Source organism: Monosiga brevicollis, genomic scaffold, assembly GCF_000002865.3.
Source record: "Monosiga brevicollis MX1 MONBRscaffold_4 genomic scaffold, whole genome shotgun sequence".
Taxonomy (NCBI): domain Eukaryota; class Choanoflagellata; order Craspedida; family Salpingoecidae; genus Monosiga; species Monosiga brevicollis.
In genome coordinates, this window is record NW_001865041.1 from 1,501,059 (window position 1) to 1,524,726 (window position 23,668).

At 55.2% G+C, this 23,668-nt stretch overlaps 8 protein-coding genes across 8 annotated transcripts; 4 read left to right on the forward strand and 4 right to left on the reverse strand.

The window, feature by feature from the left end:
- Positions 1–236: 236 nt before the first annotated feature.
- MONBRDRAFT_23603 (uncharacterized protein) lies at positions 237–1,651 on the forward strand (the record flags this gene model as incomplete). The annotated part of the gene is made up of 3 exons (XM_001743693.1): positions 237–1,188; positions 1,282–1,355; positions 1,394–1,651. The coding sequence occupies 3 exons, from the start codon at positions 237–239 to the stop codon at positions 1,649–1,651; spliced, it is 1,284 nt and encodes a 427-aa protein (XP_001743745.1).
- A 1,695-nt stretch (positions 1,652–3,346) lies between these two features.
- MONBRDRAFT_36233 (uncharacterized protein) lies at positions 3,347–4,720 on the reverse strand (the record flags this gene model as incomplete). Its single annotated transcript, XM_001743940.1, has 1 exon — positions 3,347–4,720. The coding sequence occupies one exon, from the start codon at positions 4,718–4,720 to the stop codon at positions 3,347–3,349; it is 1,374 nt and encodes a 457-aa protein (XP_001743992.1).
- Positions 4,721–5,084: 364 nt separating this feature from the next.
- Positions 5,085–7,829, forward strand: MONBRDRAFT_31555 (uncharacterized protein; the record flags this gene model as incomplete). The annotated part of the gene is made up of 12 exons (XM_001743694.1): positions 5,085–5,534; positions 5,622–5,669; positions 5,823–5,896; positions 5,985–6,071; positions 6,231–6,411; positions 6,444–6,552; positions 6,659–6,725; positions 6,832–6,888; positions 7,005–7,049; positions 7,203–7,315; positions 7,403–7,498; positions 7,781–7,829. Exons 1-12 carry the CDS (start codon positions 5,288–5,290, stop codon positions 7,827–7,829), a joined length of 1,173 nt encoding a protein of 390 aa, XP_001743746.1. The 5' UTR covers positions 5,085–5,287.
- A 306-nt stretch (positions 7,830–8,135) lies between these two features.
- On the reverse strand, positions 8,136–9,585 carry MONBRDRAFT_36235 (uncharacterized protein; the record flags this gene model as incomplete). The annotated part of the gene is made up of 2 exons (XM_001743941.1): positions 9,178–9,585; positions 8,136–9,079 (listed from the first exon to the last, which is right to left on the reverse strand). Exons 1-2 carry the CDS (start codon positions 9,368–9,370, stop codon positions 8,136–8,138), a joined length of 1,137 nt encoding a protein of 378 aa, XP_001743993.1. The 5' UTR covers positions 9,371–9,585.
- A 1,592-nt stretch (positions 9,586–11,177) lies between these two features.
- Positions 11,178–12,287, reverse strand: MONBRDRAFT_36236 (uncharacterized protein). The gene has a single exon (XM_001743942.1). It carries the CDS (start codon positions 12,212–12,214, stop codon positions 11,321–11,323), a length of 894 nt encoding a protein of 297 aa, XP_001743994.1. The 5' UTR covers positions 12,215–12,287; the 3' UTR covers positions 11,178–11,320.
- A 632-nt stretch (positions 12,288–12,919) lies between these two features.
- Positions 12,920–13,571, forward strand: MONBRDRAFT_14965 (uncharacterized protein; the record flags this gene model as incomplete). Its single annotated transcript, XM_001743695.1, has 3 exons — positions 12,920–12,973; positions 13,324–13,366; positions 13,474–13,571. The coding sequence occupies 3 exons, from the start codon at positions 12,920–12,922 to the stop codon at positions 13,569–13,571; spliced, it is 195 nt and encodes a 64-aa protein (XP_001743747.1).
- Positions 13,572–14,425: 854 nt separating this feature from the next.
- On the reverse strand, positions 14,426–17,314 carry MONBRDRAFT_6461 (uncharacterized protein; the record flags this gene model as incomplete). Its single annotated transcript, XM_001743943.1, has 3 exons — positions 14,426–15,047; positions 15,175–15,309; positions 17,070–17,314. 3 exons carry the CDS (start codon positions 17,312–17,314, stop codon positions 14,426–14,428), a joined length of 1,002 nt encoding a protein of 333 aa, XP_001743995.1.
- Positions 17,315–18,057: 743 nt separating this feature from the next.
- On the forward strand, positions 18,058–23,604 carry MONBRDRAFT_6462 (uncharacterized protein; the record flags this gene model as incomplete). The annotated part of the gene is made up of 10 exons (XM_001743696.1): positions 18,058–18,174; positions 18,276–18,386; positions 18,479–18,857; positions 19,017–19,117; positions 19,209–19,381; positions 19,606–19,952; positions 20,061–20,227; positions 20,355–20,480; positions 20,751–20,909; positions 21,055–23,604. The coding sequence occupies 10 exons, from the start codon at positions 18,058–18,060 to the stop codon at positions 23,602–23,604; spliced, it is 4,230 nt and encodes a 1,409-aa protein (XP_001743748.1).
- Positions 23,605–23,668: the final 64 nt, after the last annotated feature.

Sequence of the window (23,668 nt, forward strand, 5' to 3'; positions counted from 1 at the left end):
TTTACTTCAAACCGACCAAACCTGTCTCTCTTCAAAATCGAGTTGTCAGCATCAAGCTTGCTGGGTATGGGCGGTTGTGGATTAAACTGCGGTTAATTTTGTAGCCCAAGTTATACAAAAATGCGCATGATGATTACAAGATGTAAGCAGTGTTGAAATTTTAGTTTTTTAAAATTTCGTTTTCGGTCTTGACCAGGATTGGACGAGCGGCAGTGCCGGGGTAGAACGAGTCAACCATGGTGGAGACTCGTAGTGGGCGCCGCACCCGTGCGCCCACAGACAGCCGTGCCAGCACGGCTGCAGTCAGCAAAGCCTCGAAACAGACACCTATTCGGCCCAAAACACCAAAATCCACGCCGCGCCGACCTCGTGCCTCAACCGTGAAGGCGGTGCCCGAGCCCGTGTCAGAGCCTTCTAGCAATACCTCGACACCCAAAGCGAAGGCCAAACCCATTCCTCAAGCTGCTGAGGAGGTTGATAAGAGGATCAGCGAAGCAAACGTTGGTTCCCGCTCGCCCTATCCCACCAAGGTGGAAGCTGCCTCCCGCTCCTCTAGCAGTGATGAAGCAGATTCGGCTGTGCGCTCTCCCGAGCCTAGCGAGGTCGTGGTCGCGTCGCCGCCTCGGCAAGTGAAGCTACCCTCCCAGAGCGTATCACCACGACACCGCGTGAATACGGAACAGCAAGACCAAGAGAGTCCTTCCGCCTCAAGTGGTGGGAATGCTCGTTGGGTCGTGGCCGTGCTTGTGCTCATCATCGCGGCCGTGGTGTCAGCGCAGTACCCCGGCGCCCTGCTCTCCCTGCTCTCTGGACATGCCCATGAGCCGGCACGTCAGACGAGCTCCATGCTCGACAAGAAGGCTTTTCAGCTTGCTGCCGAGCTGGACATGCAATTCTCGACACCCAGTCATCTCTATAGCTCGCTCATGGGACCCGTACTGGCCAACCTGGCTCTGCACGATACTCACACAGCACCCAAAGTGCCCCTGGTGATCACCATCATCGGCAACAATCGTTCGAAGCAAAAGGCCCTCCTAAGCGCCATCAACAAGCTACGGGTTCACAGCGAACCACCGATCCAGGTGGCCACCAACACCCCGGCAGCACTATTGCAAGAGCATCTTGAAACAGCTCTTCGCCGGAATCCTCGCGCAACCATCAATATTCGGGACATGTCCAGCATGAATGGTAAGCTTTTCCTCTTTGGTTTTCGTTGAAACCTCATGGGGGACGCCATATTCCTTTCAAATTTCTTAATCTGCACAAATGTGACCGCCACAGGAGCATTTGAGCTGCTACATACTTGCTTAACCGAAAACCACGCTATTGTGGGTTCAACATCCACGCGCCAAAGCGTATTTGTCATCAACTTTCCTGACACTACTTTGGTAAGTGGACGTACCTGGCTGCCTTTCTGCGCCGTTCGATGGGAATGGCAGCTTCACTTCCAAACACCTGGCCCCCTTTGACCCGTCAGCTATCAAGCACAGCCTTGGAGGAACTGGAACAAGCTTGCCATGAAGGACCGTTCAAGTGTCAGCAAGCACTGGGCACAATCGCAGCGCCCACGCTGCTGCAAAGCATTTCGCAGCGCCACGAGGATATTCAAGCCTTGTCGCGTCGCCTTCAGACTTTCGTGCCTGCATTTTGACCAGATTCATATGAGAAACTCTGCCCGTCAACTTGTTTGAGCTGACACCCCGTGGGTCTCATACCATGGCTCAAACTACAAGTTCGCGACACCTCCTGCCTCTTGTGTTCAAACGCACAGCAACGTAGCTTCGCATCGGCAGTGCAATCCATCGTATTTCTCAGCTCTCTATGACAACCCAGCCAACCACCATCCGTTTTGCCTTGAAGCCAATCATGTCATGTCACGCATCGATTGTTGATAACAGGCTCAGCCTGCTTCGATACATGGGGTGGGATAAGAACCCAAGCTGTGCTTTGCCGAGGCAAGCATGGTACTCTAAAAACGACAAACCTAAATAAGGCAGGTGTCTAAAAGGCTTCCAGCAACGCCTCCGTGGGTTTGGTCTGCTTGGGGCGAAGCTTGGTCAAGACGCGCTTGACCTTTCGTCGGACAAGCAAGGCGTCAATCTGTTCAGCGGCTTCCAGCTTGGACACTTGGGCGTTCGCTCTACAAGTTCGCCACGCACAAAATCCAAAAGAACAGATGAGCAAAGCCACGCTCCAGGCCCAGGTTGCGGCTGGCGTACTTTGCCCAAGGCTGAAGGCGACGCAGCAGGGCCAACTGTGCTGGTGAGGCCGGCTCCTTCTTGAATTCATGGCGACGCTGAAAGAGCTTGTAGGCCAGCTGTATTTGTCAAACATGTTGGAATGCAATGGAGATGACCCGTTTATGTAGACATTTTCATCCTCGGGCGACGACGAGACGACCCTGGCACAGCAATATCTTGAACTTACCATGAATTGGCTCGGGGCCACGCGCATATACCACGTTTGCAAGGCTTGGCAGGCGTGTGCCTTGCTGGTGGCCTGCAGATCAAAGTATCGGACTTGCCCGCGCGCCCCATGCTCCGGAATGAGAAAAGCTTTCCAGGCTAAAGTATAAGAGGTCGTGAGGGAAGAGTGAAGCCATTGCCAGCAAAGCTCCACGAGTCATAGGGCATGGCCATCAAGACCAGACGGATGACAGACCTTGTTCCTCCTCGTACATGCAAATGATGCCAACCCCCTTGACGTTGAGCAAGTGATATCCATATGCCCACAGCAGTTTACTCTGGCAAGGCGAACCATGGCTCAGCTGTGAGCTATGGTGTACCACCGACTGTTGCCACTGTGCCTATCCGCCACGCACCTCAATAAAAGGGTTTCGTAGCGTGGTATCCTTGAACAAGTCAACCTCTGCGGCCGTCTGATGTCAACAAACAGAGGTGCAGGGATGTTATCAACCAAGCCAGTTGTTGCTGTAAACAAGCATTGGGCGGCAAATTTACCATCGTAATGTTGCCGAATGCGCCCGTGGGAATCTATGGATAGAGAGGGATCATGGGCCACGAAAGAGGCAGGCATGGAAAACGCGGTGGCGAGCCAGGGCCAGCAAAGGGGCCGTAAGAGAAAATGAACTGAGTCAGCTTGTGCTTCGCACGGGGAAGGCAGGTGCCGGGCAAGAAAACTTGCCGAATTTTCGACTTGAGGCTTGGCGGGTTCCGTTTTCTTCTCTTGCGAATCAGATGACTCCGAGGCCTCGATGAGTTCTGTGCAGACATGGAGAAGGGAAGGTGCATATCCAATGCAAACCCATGTGGTCAGGCTCGAGCGCTTTGAAAAGACAGGACGGAGTCAGGTGATTCTTAGAGCTGTTTGACGTGCACAGACACAGTCACACAGATAGAGGCGCGATCGCGTGTGCATGGGCCGCACCATCGTCTTCGGCCGTGAATTTGAGACCCATAAGGGTGGCCATGCGGCTACTCAGGGAGTTGCTTGCAAAAGTGTTGGCAACATCAATAACCAAGCAATCCTTCTTGTCCGGATGGAGGCGGAGGCCACGGCCTAGCATCTGAACAAAAAGAGTGTGGCTCCGCGTGGGCCGGGCCATAATCAAGGCATCGACGCAGGGCAAATCCGTGCCCTCCGTCAGAACGGTGCAGTTGAGGAGAACAGGAAACTCGCCGTCGGAAAACGCTTGCAGGATCCGTTTACGCTCGGCGTTGGGAGTGAGAGATGTAATGCTCTCTGCTTGGACTCCACCCGACTTGAACTGTTCCTGCAGATCGAGGACGTGACGAATGTCCACTCCAAAAACCAAAGTAGATCGCCGCTCGTTCTGGCAGTACCGACGCCACTGTTCAACGACAAGCTCGTTCTGTGCGTTGGTATTGACCAGCCGACTCAGCTCTGCGGGGTCATACTCGCCCTTGCGAATGCGCACTTGATCCAGTTTGAGGTCAACGTCGACTTTCATGCCTCGAACCGGCGCCAGAAAGCCCTCGTCAAGCAAGGTTTCCAGGGACACGGAGTAGGCAATAGTATCAAAGACATCGTCCAAGCCCAGTCCATCGTGACGCTGTAGCGTGGCGGAACAGCCCCACAGCTTGACATCATAGGGGTTGCTGCGGTTTTCGTCGAAAAAGTGGTGGAGGATGCGCTTGTAGGTTGAGGCAGCGGCATGATGGGCCTCGTCAATGATGATCAGCTTGAATTCGGCTGGGTCGAAGCGGCTGAGGCGCACGGAGCTGGGCCGCCCGAGTGTGGGTACGGAGGCCACGATCACATCAGCAGCATCTACATCAGCATGTGCATGTCCTCCCTCAATGTCGACGCGCAAGTTGGGGTTGTGGGCCTCAATTTGTCGCTTGGCCTGTGCCAGAAGTTCGGTGCGGTGTGCAAGCACCAGCACTTTGTGCTGTGATGGCGTTGGGGCTGGAAGGCGGGCGAGAAGGTGGCTGAACACAACTGTTTTACCCGAGCCCGTGGGCATGCTCACGGCCACGCGGTCGTGCTGCCCAAAGGCAGTCAGGGACTGCTCTATGCAGTCCGTTTGATGCTGATAAAGGGTTTTGGCTGACGCGCTCGGTGAAGCAGCAGTTGCAATCCAACGGGCATGGTCCAGCCGAGCAGCGGCTACGCCTGAGCGAGCCAGCTGGCTGCTGTAATGGCGCCAGGGGTACAGATCCCTCCACGGACCATGAGGTACACGGGCCATTCGAATGCCCTGGACCCATGTGTGCCAACACGATCTTCCAGCCCCCATCCTGGCAATGTCCCAGCTTCTCCCTTTTTCTCAAATTGTAGCAGTCCTACTTTCCCCTAGCCACTCTTATCACCACCCCCACGCCACCTCTGTCAGCCCAAGGTCCTGGTCACGATCAACCCCTCCCCCACCCCTCTGCCACAGTCGTTCGTGCAGAGAAAAGATAAATTAAATTTCAGCGAGCAAGTGTGTGTGTGTGTGTGTGTGTGTGCGTATGTGTGTGTGTGTGTGACAGCCTTCACATGCTGACAATTCACTTGTCTGACTTTTCCTGGTTCCCCCCTCTTTCATGAATTTGTGCAACTCGAAAGTATAAAGCCACGAAAAAGGGTCTTTTTCAGTTCCCGAGCTTTTGGAAGGACCTGGAGCCGGCGGCGTGACACGGACGGGCTCAGTTCGCGCCTCGGCAGAGGGAAGGAGGGGTGGTGGTTTTATCTGGTGGAGTAGCAAAAGAGCACTTTGCTACCTGCTCAAACTTTGGCTCGAGGGTTGCGATTCAGATTTGAGGGCGTACTCGATAGCGCCTGCCGCTGTACATGTGTATCCTCTGCGCGCCGAGGCAACGTGATGGCGACGCACAATCAGAAAGCGCGCCGACCCTCTGGATGGGACAACCCGTTTGGCAAGCCCTCGCCTCGGGGATCTGAGGGTTTACCATCAGCTGGCGGTGGTGCAGGCGCTGAAGAAGAGTACGAGGTGACAGACGAGCAGGACGCGTTTGAGATCGAGATTGACCCCGAAAAGGCCGTACCCAACTTTGTTGCTGCGTACCCCTATGATGCGAAGGAGGTGGATGAGCTGACGCTGAGAAAAGGTGCGCTTTGAGCCAATGCCAGCTGATTGCGGAACACCTCTGCGTTTGATCATGAGGGTCGATTCATGCCGCGTACTGGGTGACTAGGCGATCTCATCTATGTGACTGAGCAAGGCGAGGACGGCTGGTATATCGGTGAGACTAGCAGGGAGGGGGACCTTTCCTGGGTCCTTTTTCGATTTTATCAACTTTGACTTTTCGACCTGCAGTCAGGAAGGAGGGAGCGTGTGACCTTCTGCGGCATTTCGTGTCGTGGCTGCCTTCTCATTGTTTGTCTACCCACCGCAGGTGCTAACCTGACAACATCACAAGCCGGCACCTTCCCGGGCAATTTTGTCGTGGTGCTACAATCTGAGCCTGACGTTCGTCCTGACTGGTGCTACGACTTTTCAATCACGCATGCCAAGTCCAGACCCGATCATTTCATCTTCCCAATGGGTCCACACGTAGGGTGATGAGGAGCTGGCCCGGCGTCTGCAGGAGGAGGAGGAGCGTGCAGCGGCTGCGAGTGCCAAGGGCGGCGAAACACATGGCAGGGTGCGAGCTCGTGCTCGTCTTGGCCTTGCTTTGATTCACACGCTTTGTGGGCACAGCCTGGCTGCTTCCCGGATGCGTGCAAGTATTTGGCCATCTCATCAGGACAATCGGGACATGCGTGTTAATTTCTTTCTTTTGGGGTTGCGAGCGTGCCTGTAGGCTACCGCTGCATTGACGGCCGATGAAATGTTGGCGCGTAAGCTACAAGAAGAAGAGGACATGCGTTTGGCCCGGCAAGCACAGTCTCAAGCCGTGGCAGGGCAGGCCTCATCTGGTCGGCGCGTGGGCCGTGGGAGTCAAGATATGGCTACTAGCTTGCGGGCATCCACGATATCCCGGGGTGGGTCATAAGCACCAACCTTCTTATCATAGCGCGACATGAATTCTATATGCATCAGCTGATCAGTGACTCATGCATGTTGATAGGAGCCCTCACGGAATTTGATCGCTACACACGCGACTTTGAGACATTTTCTGTCGGGTGCGTCAGCAGGATTGGGCGCTGTTTTACCTTTGCAACCCCAATTTTTGTGCAGAAGTGCGTTGTTTAACTTTGGCCAACCCTGGACGACTTTGCCATGCGGCAGCTTCCTCGGTTCCGTCTCTGTCAATTCACTTCGAAGTGACGAGCGAGTTCAGCTTGCCATCCGCGAGGTATCGCGTAGCTCCTGTTCCACGACTACTGTTCTATGGCCTGTATCAATAACAACGAGCACACTGTTGTTGGTATTGACCGCTGCGCCCCGACATGTGCTGCTAGGTCTTGCGACTGCGAAAGGAACGCCGAATCAAAAAGCCTACCCCTTATGAGCTGCAGGTCCAAATTGCACACCCCTCCAGTCACTCTCTTTGTCCCTCTCATCTCATCTCGTGCCCAACCCATTCAGCCCAAGCTCTGATCATGTTCCTCTTCTGTGCTCATCCCTTACTCAGGTGTCCCCAGCTGGAATTCGACTGGTTGAGCAGGAAATCATTCAGGTACGCCAGAGCCTGCAGCGCACAACAAAAGCGTTACGCCATCCTTGAATCAAGCTGTTGAGGCGACACACAACCCAACCGCCGACGTGATGCCCTGAGCTGCACGCGCGCCGGTACATGCCACCATGCTTATTGCATGGATTGACCTCACAGAAAAAAAGCATCCGGCGGCGATCGTCTGTGCAATCAGCCAAGCCAGGCGGCTCTTTGCAGCACTTCCCGCTGCAGCGTATCAGTCAATGCGCATTTGATCCTTCCATGCATACGTGAGCGCTAAGGCCTGATACACCTTGTGTCCATGCGCCTCGTGTGCAGGCTGCCCCCTTTCTTCTCACAACGTTTGATCTGCGTAGACATTTTGGTTTCGTGATTCGTCAGCACAATGACGAACACATCTGCCACGTCTTTCAGTACGAACAGAGCGCATCTCAGATTGCCAATGCCTTTCGGTACGTTTTGCATGTGAATTATGTCGATGGAATTAGCAGGTAGCAGGGGGTTTAGGCTAGGGCAGGAAGCTCCTCAGACGGGCTCGGCCCAGATCCGAGAGTTTCCTCGCCACATTGAATGCAGCGAGCCGTTGTGCACGCATACGTCCCCGCCTCCCCCAAGAAAAAAACAAAACAAAAACTAAAACAGAAGGAGCCAGAGGCACACAACAAAACGCCTGTCAAGCTTCAAAAGACAACATGGCTCTGGCTTGATATTTTATTTTTTTATTCTTCCTCCAGGAAGAACAAAATAAATCACAAAACGCTGACGCACTCACGTTTGACTTGATCGGCTGGGTTGGCAGACGGGCTTGGAATGAAGTCCAAGAGCGCCAGCGTCGCAGTCAACGATAGACCAAAGTGTGATGTTTGCAGATGCCACCCGGAAAGCCGTCACTCTAGGTCTGGCGTGATTGGGCAGTAGTCGCAAAAGCCTCTGCAACCTTGTTCACAGCATTGTCTTTGTCGATTCCGGCGCTAAGAAACATCCAGAATTTAATCAACACTTGATGCGTCAGCACTGCTGTCTGGGTGAAGGTTGCTGGGAAAGGCTTGAGGGTGGAGAGAGGGAGTTCAAACAATTTTGAAAACCAGGTTATACCATGGACTCGGACTCTGCGGTTGGGGCTTGATAAAGCGAGCCACCCTGAATCATCCAGTAGTCTTCCGATTGGGAGGCACGCATCGCATGACTTGAAGGCGGTGCGTAGTGGGGATTCTGCACAGGCTCGAGGCGGTGGAGCGCTTCGCTCAAGCTGTAATGGGCATCAAAAACGTAATCACCAGCCGCATCCAAGTCCGCCTCGTTGAGAGTGCGAGACACGAAACCCATCTCCATGCTTTTTTTCGCGCTGGGTTCTTTCTCCGCGGGCAAGGCGACAAGCTGGCGGCGCTCCGAACGCAGGCGACGGTAGAGCACGACAATCACGATCAAGGAGATGCACAAAAGGGCCAGGCAAATCATTTCAAGGGCCAAGCGAACATCGCTCCAAGATGCATGGGCGGTATCAAGTCCACTCTCGGTCTCCGGCGTGGTTGAGGCGGGCGTGGTAGGGGCAGGCGTGGTCAGGCAGGCAGCACAGGAGGCAGCACAAAGCTTGCGCACTACATCACGCTGGCAAGTCTCGGCCTGGATGAGGGCGCCGCACCGCAGGGTGGCAGTTTCGGAAGGAAAATACATGTGAAGGGTTTCTGCATCTGCGTCCCGGCAGTCGCGCTGGTAATCGCTGTTGATGGTGGCGGGTTGGATGTCAATGCCTGAATTGGTCGTTGAAGGATTGGGGTCGGCGGTGGGGGTGGGTTCGACGGCCTGGGCCTGGCCGCTGATCTCATCTGCTAGGCCACAGCCCGTGAGACAGGCCTTGATGTACTCAGCGTTGACGAGGCCAACCGACGTGTAGCAGTTGCAGGAGCAAAAGTCGTGGGAGACGGTATGCACATAGAGCGAGCAAGCGGCACGGCAATAGCGCGCCTTTTCTTCCTGTCCCAGCGCGGTCGAGAAATATTCATTGCAGGTAGTATCGCACTCCTCCTTGAAGCCTGTGAGGCAAGATTGGCGGACAGCACGGGATCCATGAGCTGCGGTTCTCATGCGACACCCTTTTCTGGGCGAGCGATGCGGAACAAGGCACGCTTACCGTCGGGGTCAGCGAGCGCCGTCGTCTCAGTTGGCATCGCGCACTCGTCGTTGATGGTAGCGGCGTTGGCCATCATGGGTGAGCTGAGGCTGGCCGCGATCAGCCACAGCAAGCCAAAGGACATGGCTTTTGCAAGCGTGGCGTCTTGGGTTCTGAGCTGAAGTCGCGGCATGACAGCGGCTTGTGTGTACATGTGAACTTTGACGGGATGACGACCCAATTCTTTCCTCAGAACACAGCACCAAGGCGGGGATGATTGCTAATCGCTGGCACAAAGTCTAATACTTCTCTGCCCCTCCGTTCGGGTGCCACCTCTCACGAGGAACAGAACGCGTCTGGTACAAAGACCACAATGGCAGCCAAGAAGCCACACAGCCAACGATCTCTCTACGGGAAAAAAATCAAAAAAAAATCAAACAACAAGAACCAACCACACACACACGCACACATATAAAGTCATAAGGCGGCATGGGCTTTTACACCAAACACTCCAACAACACGCCCACACATGAATTTTGATTGTTGTCCAACACAGAAAGAGAGAGAGAGAGAGAGAGAGAGAGAGATGAAAGAGAGAGAGAGAGAGAGAGAGAGAGAGAGAGAGAGAGAGAGAGAGAGAGAGAGAGAGAGAGAGAGAGAGAGAGAGAGAGAGAGAGAGAGAGAGAGAGATGTGTGTGTGAAGTGAAAAAATCAACGAAACAAAGGAGTGTTCAGAATGAAAAGATGGGGACAGGCGATTGTTTCGCAGATGAATGGGTCAAAAGCGCTTTGCAGACCTTTGGGCTATGGCCTTAAAGAGGTGGTTGGGTCCAAACGCCAGCGTCAGCAAGTAGCCATGGTGTTGTCGAAGCTGCCTTCTCCAACTGCCTCTCAGCAATCTGCTGCTCACGATGATCGTTTCCTGGCCTGGCCGCCGCCCTCTGCCCCAACGTGCGACTTGTGGTCGGCCTTTTGATCATTTTGATGGCGGCGCTGGCACGGCGCGGGGGTCACCACCATTTTCGCTGACGTTTTGATACTCTACGCTTAATTACACTTTGAACATCAAACATTGAGCATCGGTTTGCAATAGTTCAACGCCGGTTTTTACATGCCTGCTCTATTCAAAGTTCTTCCTCATGCAACTCAACGTGGGTGAACTGCGGACCATAACGGCCACGAGTGCGCATACAAGTGCGGCCTGCAAGGCTGCCAGTGGCATTTTTCAAGCCCAACAAGCACGACTCTCATCAAGGTCGGGAATGGCGGTTGCCTTTCATCGAGTCATTACGAGTCGATGAGGAGCAACCGCCATTCTCAATGGATGGCTAGCTGCGCCGTGTTCTTGTGGTGAGTTGAACTTGTTTATGTCGAAACTCTCCGCCCATTGGCTCGCACGTGTTTCTTGTTTGTGATGTCTGGTGAGGCAGTTGCTATGAGGAAACAGTTGAAGACTCTGAAACACAAACCAGTCAACGCTGCTAACAGGACGTCTCCGCGTGAGCGCCTCTGGAATAGCGGCGGGGCTAACCTGTGTACTTGTCGATTACCAAGGCCCCTGAGCATTTTACTGCCTCACCACTTGTACTTTGTGAACATTCTGTTGCTTTTTCCAATTCTTGGACCATTCATTGTCTTGGGTCTGGCTTTTTGCTCACATTCACTTCGCCTGTTCTGCTTCATAGGCATTATCCGAGAGACGGACATCTACAAGAACTCGGCACAGCTAAAAAAGAAACGCTTGATTTTTTTCTTTTTCTTTTTTCTTTTTCTTTTCATGTTACGTCTTTAAAAATTGAAAACGTAGCTTGATTCGGTTTTTTTTACTGTAGCACACAACACGCCTGCGCGCGGTCATCACGAAGTGATGGAAAGGGCAAAGAAAAACGTCTTTTCGTTTATGTTTGCTGTGCGCGATGGACATGGAGAACAGAACGTTCGCACACTGAGAAAGAGAGGGAGGAGAGGGAGGAGAGGGAGGATGTGTCAAGAACAGAGGAAGGGAGGAGATGAAGAATCATGAGCTTCTCAGGCTAAATTGCAAATATGGGATGCAGGTAGTAATGCGGAGGATGGATCACAGGACAGCAATCAACAGAACAGGGGGGCTAGACCCCTGTCACGGCACGGCCGACATGGGTGGGAGAGCGGCTAACAGAGCCTTTTACTGCTTGAGCGTTGCGGCCACCGTCTCGGCAATGGGCGTGGTAGGCTTGCCCGTCAGTGCGCTCAACGTCTTGCTGTTGTCAAACAGACCACCTTGGGCTGCACCGTTGTCCGAGTCGGCGAGCATCTCCGCAATGGGCTCGGGCAGGCCGATGGACTCGAGGGCCGCCTTGTAGGCATCGCGATCAAGAGGCACATACTCGACCGTCTTGCCACTCTGCTTCTGCACCTCGCCGGCCAGCTCAGCCAGCGTGTACGCCTCATCACCAGCCAGCTCGTATGTCTTGCCGGCATGCTGTGCAACGGCATCGTCGGCCAGCAGCACAGCTGCGGCGGCATCGGCATAATCGGCACGGGACGCCGACGCAATCTTGCCCTCAGCCGAAGCACCCATGAGCTTGCCCTGCGCCACGGCACCACCAATCGAGCTCTCGTAGTTCTCGTTGTACCAGCCGTTGCGCAGCAGCACGTGGGGCACGCCGCTGGCCTTGAGGGCGGCTTCGGTCGCGTTGTGCTCTGCCGGCAGCACGGTCAGGGCCGACGTGTCGGTATGCAGAAGGGAGGTGTAGGCGATCAGCTTCACACCCGCCGACTTGGCCGCGTCAATGACATGCTGGTGTTGCGCCGCGCGCTTGCCGACCTCGCTCGACGAGACGAGCAGCAAAAAGTCGACGCCCGCGAGGGCGCTGGCCAGCGTGGTCGCGGGCTGCTCAAAGTCAAAAGTGCGAATCGTGACGCCCTTGGCCTGAAGCGCAGCGGCCTTGGACGGCGTGCGAGCCAGGCCAACAATCTGGGACGCCGGCTGACCGCGTGCCAACAGCTTCTCAACGGCCAGGGCACCGAGATTGCCGGTCACACCAGTGACAGCGATCGTGTGGGTCGTGTTGGGCATGGTGATGGTTGTGGTTGTTCTGTGGAGTGATGGTCAAGTATCGAGTCGAGCTCCTTGATTGCAAGTGAGGTCGAGAGTTGAAAAATGACACTTCCGGGCCGGGCCAAACCACTTGACTGGGGGGTGGGGTGTGTGTGTGGGGGGGTGGGGGATTAAGAGGCGGGCGCAGCGACAGGACACTGGCGCCCTGATTCCAATTGCAGTCAGGCAAAAGTCATGTGGCGCCTGCCATCCACTGACCTCGTCAAAGCATTATTGAATGACGTGACGCCAGCGGGCTATCCACTTGCAATCAAGGCTGCTGCGGCCAGCAAGGGACTGGCCATCATGTGGCACTTGCATATCAGTTGTAGGGGGTGGGGTTATCCAGAAGGAGGTGCAGAAAGCTGGACAGTCCAAAAGACTCCAGCCGTACACCGGAAAAGTGACGTGCTGCTTGAAATGACGACACAGCTGGCTTCGTCATCTTCGCAACTCATGACACACGAGAACTTCTGACATTTATAGCTGACATGTATATCTGACATTTATAGCTGACATTCGCGGGACACCCACACGAGAGACGTTGCGATACTTTTTGAATCGTTCACACCAAACTTTTCCAGTCATAATGATACACAAAGTGGCAGAGGAAACGGCGCTTCCACCACCACGCGTATCGGGGCATTTTCGTATCGGACCGCATTCTCTCGACGACCCGTCAACATGTTCTTGATGTACTACCTCAACGAGTCGGGCGACCGTGTGTACACGCTCAACGTAAGCTTACTATGCTTTGTGCTTTGATACCTCTCGAATACGAGTGATTGGTTGCGAGATCTTTGCGGGAGGGTGCGGGCTTGTTTCTTGCCATGCCATGCGGCATGGCATGTCACACCGGCCTCTCTCGCGCTCGCGAGCCTGTACATCATTTGGAAGGGCAACGATGTTTTTACACATGTTAGACCCTGAACTGGGGCGGCGATGGTCGTCCCTGTGTAGTCAACTTTTTCTACTGAGCCCTTCTGTACTCCTTGTGTACTCTCCTCCTTCCTTCACTTTCAGAGCCGCTTTGTAATCATGGTCCGATCTTTGGCTGATTTCTCCGGTGTATGCGCTCATCTGTTTAGAAGACCGACCCCAAGGGCCAGCCCACCATCTCGGCGCATCCTGGTAAGCCGAGTCTTGCCATAGATCAGGCTTGATGAATGACTGACCGTCAAGTTTGTTGTTTCACGTTGACGGAGCTCACCATGTGAATTGTGTGTTTGCGTGTGTAGCTCGTTTCTCACCCGATGACAAGTACAGCCGCCATCGCGTCACCCTCAAGAAGCGCTTCAACATTCTCATGAGCCAGCAGCCTCCTACCGAGATGTAAAAGAGCACCTGCTCCACCCTCCAACCCCTCCCTGTGGCCTCACGAGGCCCAATTCCTTGCCCACGCCTTAAAACTCAAGGCTATGATGGGCTATCCCTTTTGTGTGTTTTGCTAATGTTACCGGTCCAGTCGTTTGAGTAATCGTGTTGGTCAAAGAGCCATTCTGCTCGAGCACGGCTGTTCTTGACCAACTCTGTTGGCTTCTTGACCGATGCATTGGTTGGACTGTCACGCGCTAAGCGCCCCTTTTCTTTTTTCCTGTATCCTGTGATTCTTTGTCATGTGTGTCCGCGCGAGCTCACGATTCGTTGGTGGGAGTTGTCCAGCTCCAAGGGTGTCTCGCCTACTGCCACGACTATTGTTCCCCCCTTTTTTTGCCTGTTGCTGTTGCATCTCGTTCTGTAGTTTTTTTTTTATCCTTCCATCGCTGCCTGCTGGTTTCACGTTTTGTTGTTGCTTCTTACCTCTGTGCGGTAGCGTTGGTCGGAGCGGGGTTGTTTTAGTCCCTGCCTCCACAGGCACCAAATTCATTATTCAAGCAAACAATTTGCTTTGTTTCAGTACAGCGGTATTCAGAACATCATCATCATCATCCAGCTGGCTGTGATTCGAATTTCAAGTTTCACGGGTCAAAATAAAGAAAAAAAAAGTTACTCCACGATGACAAGGACAGGCCAAGGCGTTGGCGCACCAGCACACCCCAAACACTACGCTGCTGCCTAAGCTGAGAATAATATTTTGATCAAACATATGTGACCTTGGCTGGTCGAAGCAAGATCGGTCTAATGTGCACACATACGTTTTGTATCGTGAGCATGGACCCGCGAGGCAGCTGGTGGAGGCCCGCGATCAACTTACCGGAGAGCGTCTTGAGAGCTGCGCTTGTGGGGCGGGCGGGGGTCAACTTGTTCAACGTTGGTGGCACCACACGAGTCGACCGATTTGAGGCGATGCTCCTGATGATTGACGGCGTGCCGTTGCTGATGCTTGCGCTCCTCTTCTCGAGCACGTGCATCGGCAGCGTGGGCTTCCTCAACAGCCGCACTCGAGCTGATACCGCGCTTGGCTTGGGGCCGTGTCTCGTCGGCATCGAGTTCCTTCCGGATCGGGGAATAGTCATGGGCGGTCAAGCAGCCTTTGAAGTCTCGGCTGGGGATGCCGCAGCACGACCAGACCTTGTCGCGCTCATCGAAAAAGCCGGGGTGGAACTTGGGATGCAAAAATGTGTTGTGGGCTACCAACTTGCGCAAGGTCGAGACCCACTTGTCGCACTCGCGTTTTGTGTTGCACTGAATGTAAAGGAGCGAGGTGTGAACCAACTGAAACATGTGCGCCTTGGTAAAGGCATCGTAGCTAACGTGCTCAACCGCGTGAATGGAGGCCAAGTCAATGGCGCCTTTGAGCTCGGCTTGTGTATTGTAGCGTCCACCCTCTGCCGACCACCACTGCAACTCATTCTCGTACAGGACAAACCACCTAGTGAAAAAGAACAGCGTGTCAGCGAGCGATGGCCAATGGCAAGTGATGTCTCACACCTCCTTCCCTCGTTGGGGAATGCCCAGAGCAGGAAAGAGGTGTGCGTTGCTGGAGCTTCGGAACGCACCGCTGTTTCCAGTTCATCCGTCCAAAGGTGCTCTTCCCCTGTGCGCGCTTGAGAAGCGTGCCCACCAGGACAGGTTCGGGATCAACTTCCAGATTCTCCTTCATGGTGATGATGGTGGAGGCTGAGTCGGGCTGGCTGATGGTGGTTGGTGTGACAAGCCCGGAGACAGGAGAGAGGGAGAGAGGGAGAGAGAGAGAGAGAGAGGGAGGAAGGAAAAGGGTCGTGGCGCCAAGTTGTGGCTAGTCCTCGCACGTCGCGGGCACGGCAATTCAGTGCAGAAAAGAAAGCCCCGGGAAGGGCTTGCTTGGCGCACAAGCTCAAATCCGAGTTCTGGCGACCGACCGTGAACAATCCAGCAAGACTGGGAGGCAGAGAGCTGTAGAGCAAAGAATCAAAAATCGCCAAGAACCACGCAGAGCAGAGCAGAGCAAATGGGTAAGAAGAGCAGATCAAGTTGGACACGGCAGTCGAGCACACATAGACGCCAAAGGGCGGGCAAAGGGGGAATTGCCGCGCCGAGCGCAGGTAATCGAACCGGACAAGGGCGGTATCAAGTGCAACCCACCGGCGATGGTTACCAACGAGCCCCAGGGGCAAGCGGGTCAGCCCTGCGTCCTAAATTGACGATGATGGCGGGCGGCCAGGGGCGACGCAGCGGCAAGGAAAAGTGTCGATGGGCGACGTTTGGCGATGGTGGTGGGCGCGTTTGCATGCCAGGCGCTAAGACTACCCTTCAACCACTGGGAGAGGTGGGCATAGAGGTATGCAGTCCACCACAACAATGCGAGCGTCAGGGTGTGGCCTGACGCCTGTACGCTTGTAGCGCTTGGAGGATGCGAGTGTGGTAGAAGTTACTTGTGTCGTGAATGCTGAGCTGTTCAAGCCAGCCGCCACATGGCCATCTCCTGCTTGGTTTGTAGGGTTGTTGGGCGGGAGGCGGGACCCTGTCACAGCGGGCGGGCGCTGGCACGTCAGGCATGACGACCGGCTTGTCCTCTTTCCCGCATCGCATGTCCGCAAATATGAACCTGTCACAAATGACCTTCCACAACACCCGTTCTCCTCTCCCGAGCCAAATGTCAGAAAACCCTGCTCTTCTCGGCGACACGAGCCACGAGTCTGTGCAGAGACTTGGAGACTGCAAGGGACACATGAGAGAGAGAGAGAGAGAGAGAGAGAGAGAGAGAGAGAGAGAGAGAGAGAGAGAGAGAGAGAGAGAGAGAGAGAGAGGCAGCAGCAGCACAAGGTTGCAGCGTGAGACATTTGTGTGACGACAAGACTTGTTGGTTGAGCCCTGCTGTGCCAAAAGGGCAGCGAGCAAGAAGACTGGTAGTTGGGCCAGTGTAGAGGTGTTGAGGGGGTAGGAATTGGTGTGATTCCTGGTCTGGTGCCTTCTTGATCCGTTGGTCTCCGTGGGCTGGTCTTGACTGCGGCCGGCCCAGCATCCGAGTTCACGTGTTGCTCGGGCGTGCCTCGAGGCTGTCCATTCAATTTGCTGGCTGGGCTGCCCGCTGGGCGCGAAGCGGGCTTTTTTCTTTCTTTTCTTGTTTTTTTTTTGACATCTCGATCAGGTCAAGAGTTGGTTTACCCCTCCCCCGTCGGGGCCACTGGCACCCACGGCCTCGCAGGCCCAGCATGGACAGCAGCTCTGCAACGGCCCGCTTCAGCTCATTCCCAGCTCAACGCCTGCACACACGAGACACATCAAACGAAGCATAGTCGTCCGCTTGCCGCGCTCGAGCGTGCCTGAGCTGCATCTTTATTGGCCAGACCGGCGCCATGGCGGAGGGACTCGATGGCTTTGTGCGTCAGGCGCTCAGGACTCGCCTCACATTTGCCTGCCGCACGCTATTTCAATGAACCCTCTTCGGATTCTCTCTTGCATCTCATCTTACCACATGCGCTGGCTGCCCATCGTACCGAATCGCAGGAGCGCGAGGCCTGTACCATTGTGCACGGTGCGGCCCAGCAAGGCATTATGATTATTCTCGAAGAGCTCGTCACACCCGCCAATGTCAATGATACTGATGAATACGGCCGCACGGCCTTGATGAAGGCTAGCGACTTTGGCCAACTCAAAGTCGTTCACTTCCTTCTTGCCAAGGTGTGCTTCTTGTCTTGAAGCCACTCCATGTCGCATTGCCGACCATCTGTGCCCTCAAACAACTCACCTTTGCCCATGGATTGGGCCCGGGCCTTGGGCGCACAGGGTGCTGATCCTGACCTCAAGTGCGTTGACGGTTGGACAGCGCTCCATTACGCTGCGGGCAACAATCGTGATGCCATTATCCGAGCCTTGCTCAAGAACAAGGTGGAGATAGATGCGCGTACCAAGTATCATGAGACCCCGCTGATGATAGCTGCCAGCTACTATCGCGATGATGCCGTCTGTGCCCTTCTCGAAAACGGTCTGTTACGTGCAGCCCCGCTTTGCGCAGTGCGCGATGAATACGTCTGGGGACCTGTTTGTCTGCCCCTTGATGCCATGCCAACTTTTACCCGCATTGTGTGCAGCTCTATGTGTGTGTGTGTGCGTACGCGTACATAGTTGTGTCATGTGTTCTCTTTATTTTTTTTTCATGTCAACTCCAGCTCAAAGGCCACTCTGACGCACCCTGCCTATTCCGCTGCGACTAGGTGCCAATGTTCTCTTGACTGACTGGCTTGGTCGGTCAGCCCTAGATTTTGCCATGCACGTCTCCAGCATTCCCGTGGTACGTTTTGTTCAAACCTGCCCTGCAGCTGTGAGCTCCATTTCTCGCAGCGTGGTGGTCCACCACAATCCGCCCTACCTGCGTGACCGCCCTGCGTGGCCGCCCTGCCGGCCTTCGTTCCACCTTTCCACTCGTACCCGACTGCACGGCTGACCCTGTCCTTTGACCAATGCAGCAATCCGTGCGAGCCGGAGTTGCCCAACGTATCCAGACCATGCTACGCCGCAAAGCCAAGAAAATACTCAGCCGTTGCCGCCTGCCCGGGGACGCCCGTACCTGTGGCCAGGTAGGACTTGACATCTTTTCCCCGACCCCCGTTGTTGTCGCGGCTCTGCTGCATGCATTTGCCTGCCTCACCGCACGCTTGCCGGCCTCATTTTCATCCAGTGTGGCCGCACTGGGACGATGATGGTGTGCTCGTGGTGTCGGCTGGCCTACTTTTGCTCCAAAGCCTGTCAGCGAGAGGCGTTTGCCCACCATCGCTTCATGTGTGAGCAGGTGGGGTCATCGGATGTGATTGATTTGATCACGGCTCACAGCGCATTGCCCCAGCCTCCCGGATCTCATCTTTGGGTGTTGCCATGCTCTAGGTGGGGGCAATCAAAGCTGCCATCAAAACCTTGGTTTTACGCACTTCACCTTATGCCGCTCGCCGCTCGGCGGCTCAACGAATCTTGGCCAACTACCAAATTGCGCGCCGGTGTGATGCCATTAAAGCCATTTCTGCAACCTTGCTGGGGCATGTGACCTGTCAAAAAGGGTTCACGGCGCCGCCACTTTACACCAACGAAGACGGCAAAGACCTTGTCTATCCGCGCCCCGAATCAGCCGACGAGCGTGCCCCCTTTTTTACCGGCGATGCCGCGTCCTCGCTACCTGACTTTCTCGTCGAAGACTACAACCTCGAGCTCTCAGTTCTGCGCGCACTTTTGGTCAAAGACCCCTGGGTTGAACTTGGGCCTGGCGAAGGTGCGCCTGCTTGACTTGCTTGATCAGCCCGTCAGCCACTTTGTGGTGTTGAGAGGCCGGCGCGTTGCCTCCTTGCTTGCAGTCCACGCGAAATCTTCTTTCGCAATCATCTCACCTCGTCGCTTGCTTTCACAAACGCGCTCTTTCTCAACCGTGCAGTCTTGGCGGTGGACGTGGAAACGGTCGAAGAGTTACTGGCCTCACGAGGGGCACTCGCATTGATTACCTACATTTATTTCCTGCCGGTGTCCGACGCTGACGTATGTTAAAACGCGCTGCTGTTTGGCAACCAGCTAGCATTATCCAGAACTAGATACACTTCTCATTTCGCTTCTCCTTTCATTTGGATAGTTGATGGCGGTTCTGCAATGTTTCGAGAGTATTGTGGTGGTGGAGCGCCTGGCACAGCGCATGCTCAAGGACTCGTCGGTATGCTGCATATCTTGCTCGTGTGGAGGCGTGTGCCCGTTGGCCGCTCCCGCTCTGGTCCTCGACCTTGCTTTACTTAATTCACAAGTGCCTCGGTGCGTTTTTTGTGGCTCGTTTAGCGCCTGTGCTTGATGTTGGCAGCCCTTCCGCAAGTCGCTCGGCGCCCAGTCATTGAATCCCAGCTCACACACATTTGCCATCTGATCATGGCGAGGTCAGTTTCAATCATCCTTCTTTGTTCATACCTGTCCTCGTCTTCCATTTGACGAGTAAGTTATAGAGTGTCTCATTGGGATCCCTGGCTTGTTTTTGCCTGCAGCTTGTGTACCTATGCCATCACTTCCAGTGCCACTGTTGCAATGCGGACTCGCTTTTTACGAGCAGTGGTGGACGTAGTGGACGTCATGTTCGTGGTGCATGCCGCCCAAGTTGGCATTCCAGGCTCCGTTGAGTTTTTGACCATCCTTTGTCAATTGTCCGTCATCGAGGCCAACCTTTTCACCGCCGAGGGAGACATCCTGGGCGTGGCCGACGTGTTACTTCAGCTCTTGACGCGGCAACATCGCACACTTTGGGCCGCTGCCCTCAACGCACTATCATTTCTCGTCCGCGAGACAGATTTCACGGCCCGTGGACTAGTCCCCATCCTGCAGGCCGACGGCTGCGGTAGGCAATGCTCGCTTCTTCGCCTTCGGGCACCGTACGGCTGAGCCTCATTGTTGCATCTCGCTGATTTTGGTTTCCCTGTCGTATGGCCTGGGCTCGGTTCTCCAGAATCATTCACACAAAGCCTGCGCCTTTTGGCCACGCGAGAATCAAACACGCGAAACACCACGCACACAACCTGCAACGTCCTCAACCTGACCGTGGTGTATCGAGCATGTTTGCACGATCCGGGGCTGCAAAAGTTGCTGTTTCCCGCAGGATCCGCCAACGCACAGGTATGGCCAAGGCTGCGCCTACATTGCTCTCCTTCAGCTGGTCAATATCCTCGGTGTCGGCTATTCCTGCTGACCTGACCTCGTCTCTTCCCTTTCTGTTCTCTTTTCCTCCTCGAATCTTGATCAGCCGTCTGAAGCAGCGCAGTGCATTTGGGAGGGCATCAAGCTCTGTCGAATCCGCCAAAGTGAAGATGCCTCAGGACAGACCAAGACTCTGCTCGACGAGCTGGCCCCGGTGATCCGTGACCTGCTGGTGCGTGTACTTTGTGCAGTGAGCTAGGCAAGGCTCGGGAATATACATCTTTGGGTTGCTATCATGCCTTTCAACGATCCCCTGTTCTCAACGGCATTTGTCCGATAGGGGGCAAATCCTTGGCCTCACGTCAATTTCGAGGCCGTGTCTCTTGCTGAGCGCATGGCTGTTGCGAGCGCCGCTACAGAGTGGGCACCCATCGCGGCAGCTTCCATCCCCACGCTATCACTTGATCAGGCATGGTCCAAGGTGCGCCGTCCAGTCTTGCAGGAAGTTCTGGAGGCCATGGACGGCATCAGTCCGGACACGGCACGTGCTTCTGCGACCCGTCGGATCCGCTCGTTTGCTGCTGGTTACCCCGGCCTCATGGCTGGGGCCGCCGCTGCCGCTCCCCCGGATACCACGCCACCGCCTGCGTTTCAATTGGACGTATGTACTTTCTCATTGCCAACCGCTCTATTGTCCAGCACCTGCCGGATTGCGCGCCAAGCCCATGTCCGTGAAAAAGATACTGTCTTTGTTCTCACTCGATCCTGCCATTCACGACTTTTAAAAACACCCCTTTGGAACGCAGGCGGACACCCAACCACCAGGCCTTTCAAGCTTAGTCGCGGCTCCCGCTGCGTCTAGCAGCTCAAAGCCTGCAGGAGCAGAGAAGTCACGCTCTCGCTCACTACTAGCCCGAGCCTCTGAGGCTGCTTCCATCCGCGCTTGGAACCGTCCCTTCTGTTCATCTCTCATGGATTACCACGTCGTGGCGAGCCTGCAACATGGTCACCTGTCGCCCGCGCTTCCACTGATGTCCAACGTGGCACTATCCGTCGATGTGCGCCAACTCCCCACTTCAAAGGAGGATACACCGACGACGCCTGCCCCTGCCATGCAGCGTCAACTGGACAATCTCGTTGCTCGATTTTTGGCCCATGTCAAGGCGGCAAGTACCGCTCAACCCAGTTTGGCAGATGGTTTGCTGGAGCAGCTCTTTCAGTGTCCGCCTCCCAAGCAAGAGCCTTCAGAGTCCGTACTTTTCCACATGAGCTTTGGATTTGCTGTGGATGAAGGTCCCACCGCGGAGCGCATTCAGCTCAAGCTTCGAGTGCAAGTTACCCCTTCGGGCGACCTGCCCGTAATGGCTACCAAAGGCACCTTTGAAGCCCCTCAGCGCTATGCTGCAGACTTGCAGCTAGGGCAGATCGTGGATAGCCTGGCTGATGCACTGACGGAGCTTCTGCAGAGTTCTTTCGGGGCTGTGAGCATCTCAAATCTTGGCCCTGAAGCAAGGGTGGCCTGGTTACTTGCTACCGGAGCAACGTGGTTGGCAGCCAATCTACTCCATCGCTGCCTTGTTGCCCTCAATGTAGAAATGGCAGGTGTGCAGGTGCGACGTGCGCTGCGCGAATCTACTGTACAGCAGTTGGCCACCCTGCAACCCTTTCTGCAAGTGCTGCAATTGGCCAGTCAATATCGTGATGGCGTGGTGCATCCGCGCTTCAAACGCTTCCTCAACTTGCTCCGGACCCAGGCGCATCCGGACTTCGCCCGCGTTCTTTTGGAAGATATGATGCCCAGTCGCATCAAACCCATGACCTTATCTTCCGCGGCCCAACCTCCCAGCATGCCGCGCACCGCTGTGCCCACGGCTTCAACCGCCTCCCTCGGTATCGACACTACTGCGTCGACAGCTGCAATTCCTCCCGCAGCCAGTATTTTAGCATCCGGTGGCTCAATCCCTGATCGCAGCGGGCACGCTACGCCAGCTCCGTCAGGGGGATCAAGAGCGGACCAGCTCGCGGGCAAGGCGATGATTGCTGCGAGCCAGCAGGATAATGCCGGTGACGCAATGTGGGATAAAATGGTAGCCACACTGAATGAACGCCTTCGTTCGTACGCAGCAGCACCTTCTGGGCCGACGATGTCAACTGCAGCCGGTATTGGACCTGAGGCAGAGGCACAACTTGACGCAGGGGACCGGCATGTTGCCTCTCCTATGGCAGAGATGCCCATGAGATCGGTGAAGGCCAAGAACACGGACCGACCAGGCACACACTTTCCTGGGCCAGCAGTTTCTCGTCGGGCTGACCCCCATCTTGATAGCCGCGCTGAAGCTCGATCAAACGATGTTGTGCCCCCACCTACAGCAGCATCAGCATCAGCAGCAGCTTCCGAGCAAGCATCCGCGTCCAACTCCATGACAGGAATGGCGTTGAACAATCCGATGGACCTGCAGGATTTGGCCGCTTTGCAACTGGCCGACTTTGATCAAGAGCTGTACGATGTCTTGGGACGAGCCTTTCAGGGGCATCATCGAAAAACGGTGGAGACAATCATTGCCAACCGCTTTGCCAAAGAAGCCATCGATGGGGTTTTCTCAAACTTTGACGACTATTCGGCGGAAGAGCGGCCTGAAGCGGATCTGAATGCAATGGCCGAGCGCGTCATCCGGTCGTGGGTAGACGACAAACTGGACAGCGCTGTCACGCGCGTTCTACAAGGAGTCCTATCCGATTTGGAGCTGGACGGTCTCTTGCAAAAGGCTGAGCACAACCTGTTGTCTCATACCGCGGCCTCAGGGACCGCAGGTTCCGGCATGGCCACAACTGCAGCTCAAGAAGGCAGCGACCTCCCGCATGGCGTGTCGGCACAGGCGCGTGAGCTGGTGCGAGCTTTGAGCAGCGATTCACTCGAGGCGGCAGCTGCAAACACGGCGGCGGGGGAGGCTGTCTCTGAATCAATGGACTGGGATGCCAACTCTTGGATCGATGTGGTCAACTTTGAGCGCCTGCGCGCGCAGCTCGAGGCCAAATTTGACGCCATGACACCGGAACAGAAGGCCCAGCTGGAATCCATTGTCAAGGAGGCCTATGAGCGGACTGCAGAATTCGACGGGTCTTCAAGTTCTCTGCTGGCCGCAGCCTCGCGCCAGCCAGGCCCTAGCAGCGGCCCCGAAGTTCCCAACTCACCAAACGATCTGAGTGATTCACACAGCCTAGACGAGGAGGATGAGCCCATACAACCCATTGACTTTAGGACGTTGGACCGCAGTCTGTTCACAGAACATGATGCCCTGCGCGTGTTGCGTGGCCTGGATGGTCAACGCACACCTCCATTAACAAAGGCGTCATAGCTCAATAATGGGGCGGGGAGTAGGTGCATTGGGAGACGGTCTGGTCCAATTATTGTCGTCCGGC

Bases quoted from the DNA above. Each gene is read 5' to 3' on its own strand.
- MONBRDRAFT_36236 (XM_001743942.1), bottom strand. From the start codon at position 12,214: ATGCCCAACACGACCCACACGATCGCTGTCACTGGTGTGACCGGCAAT.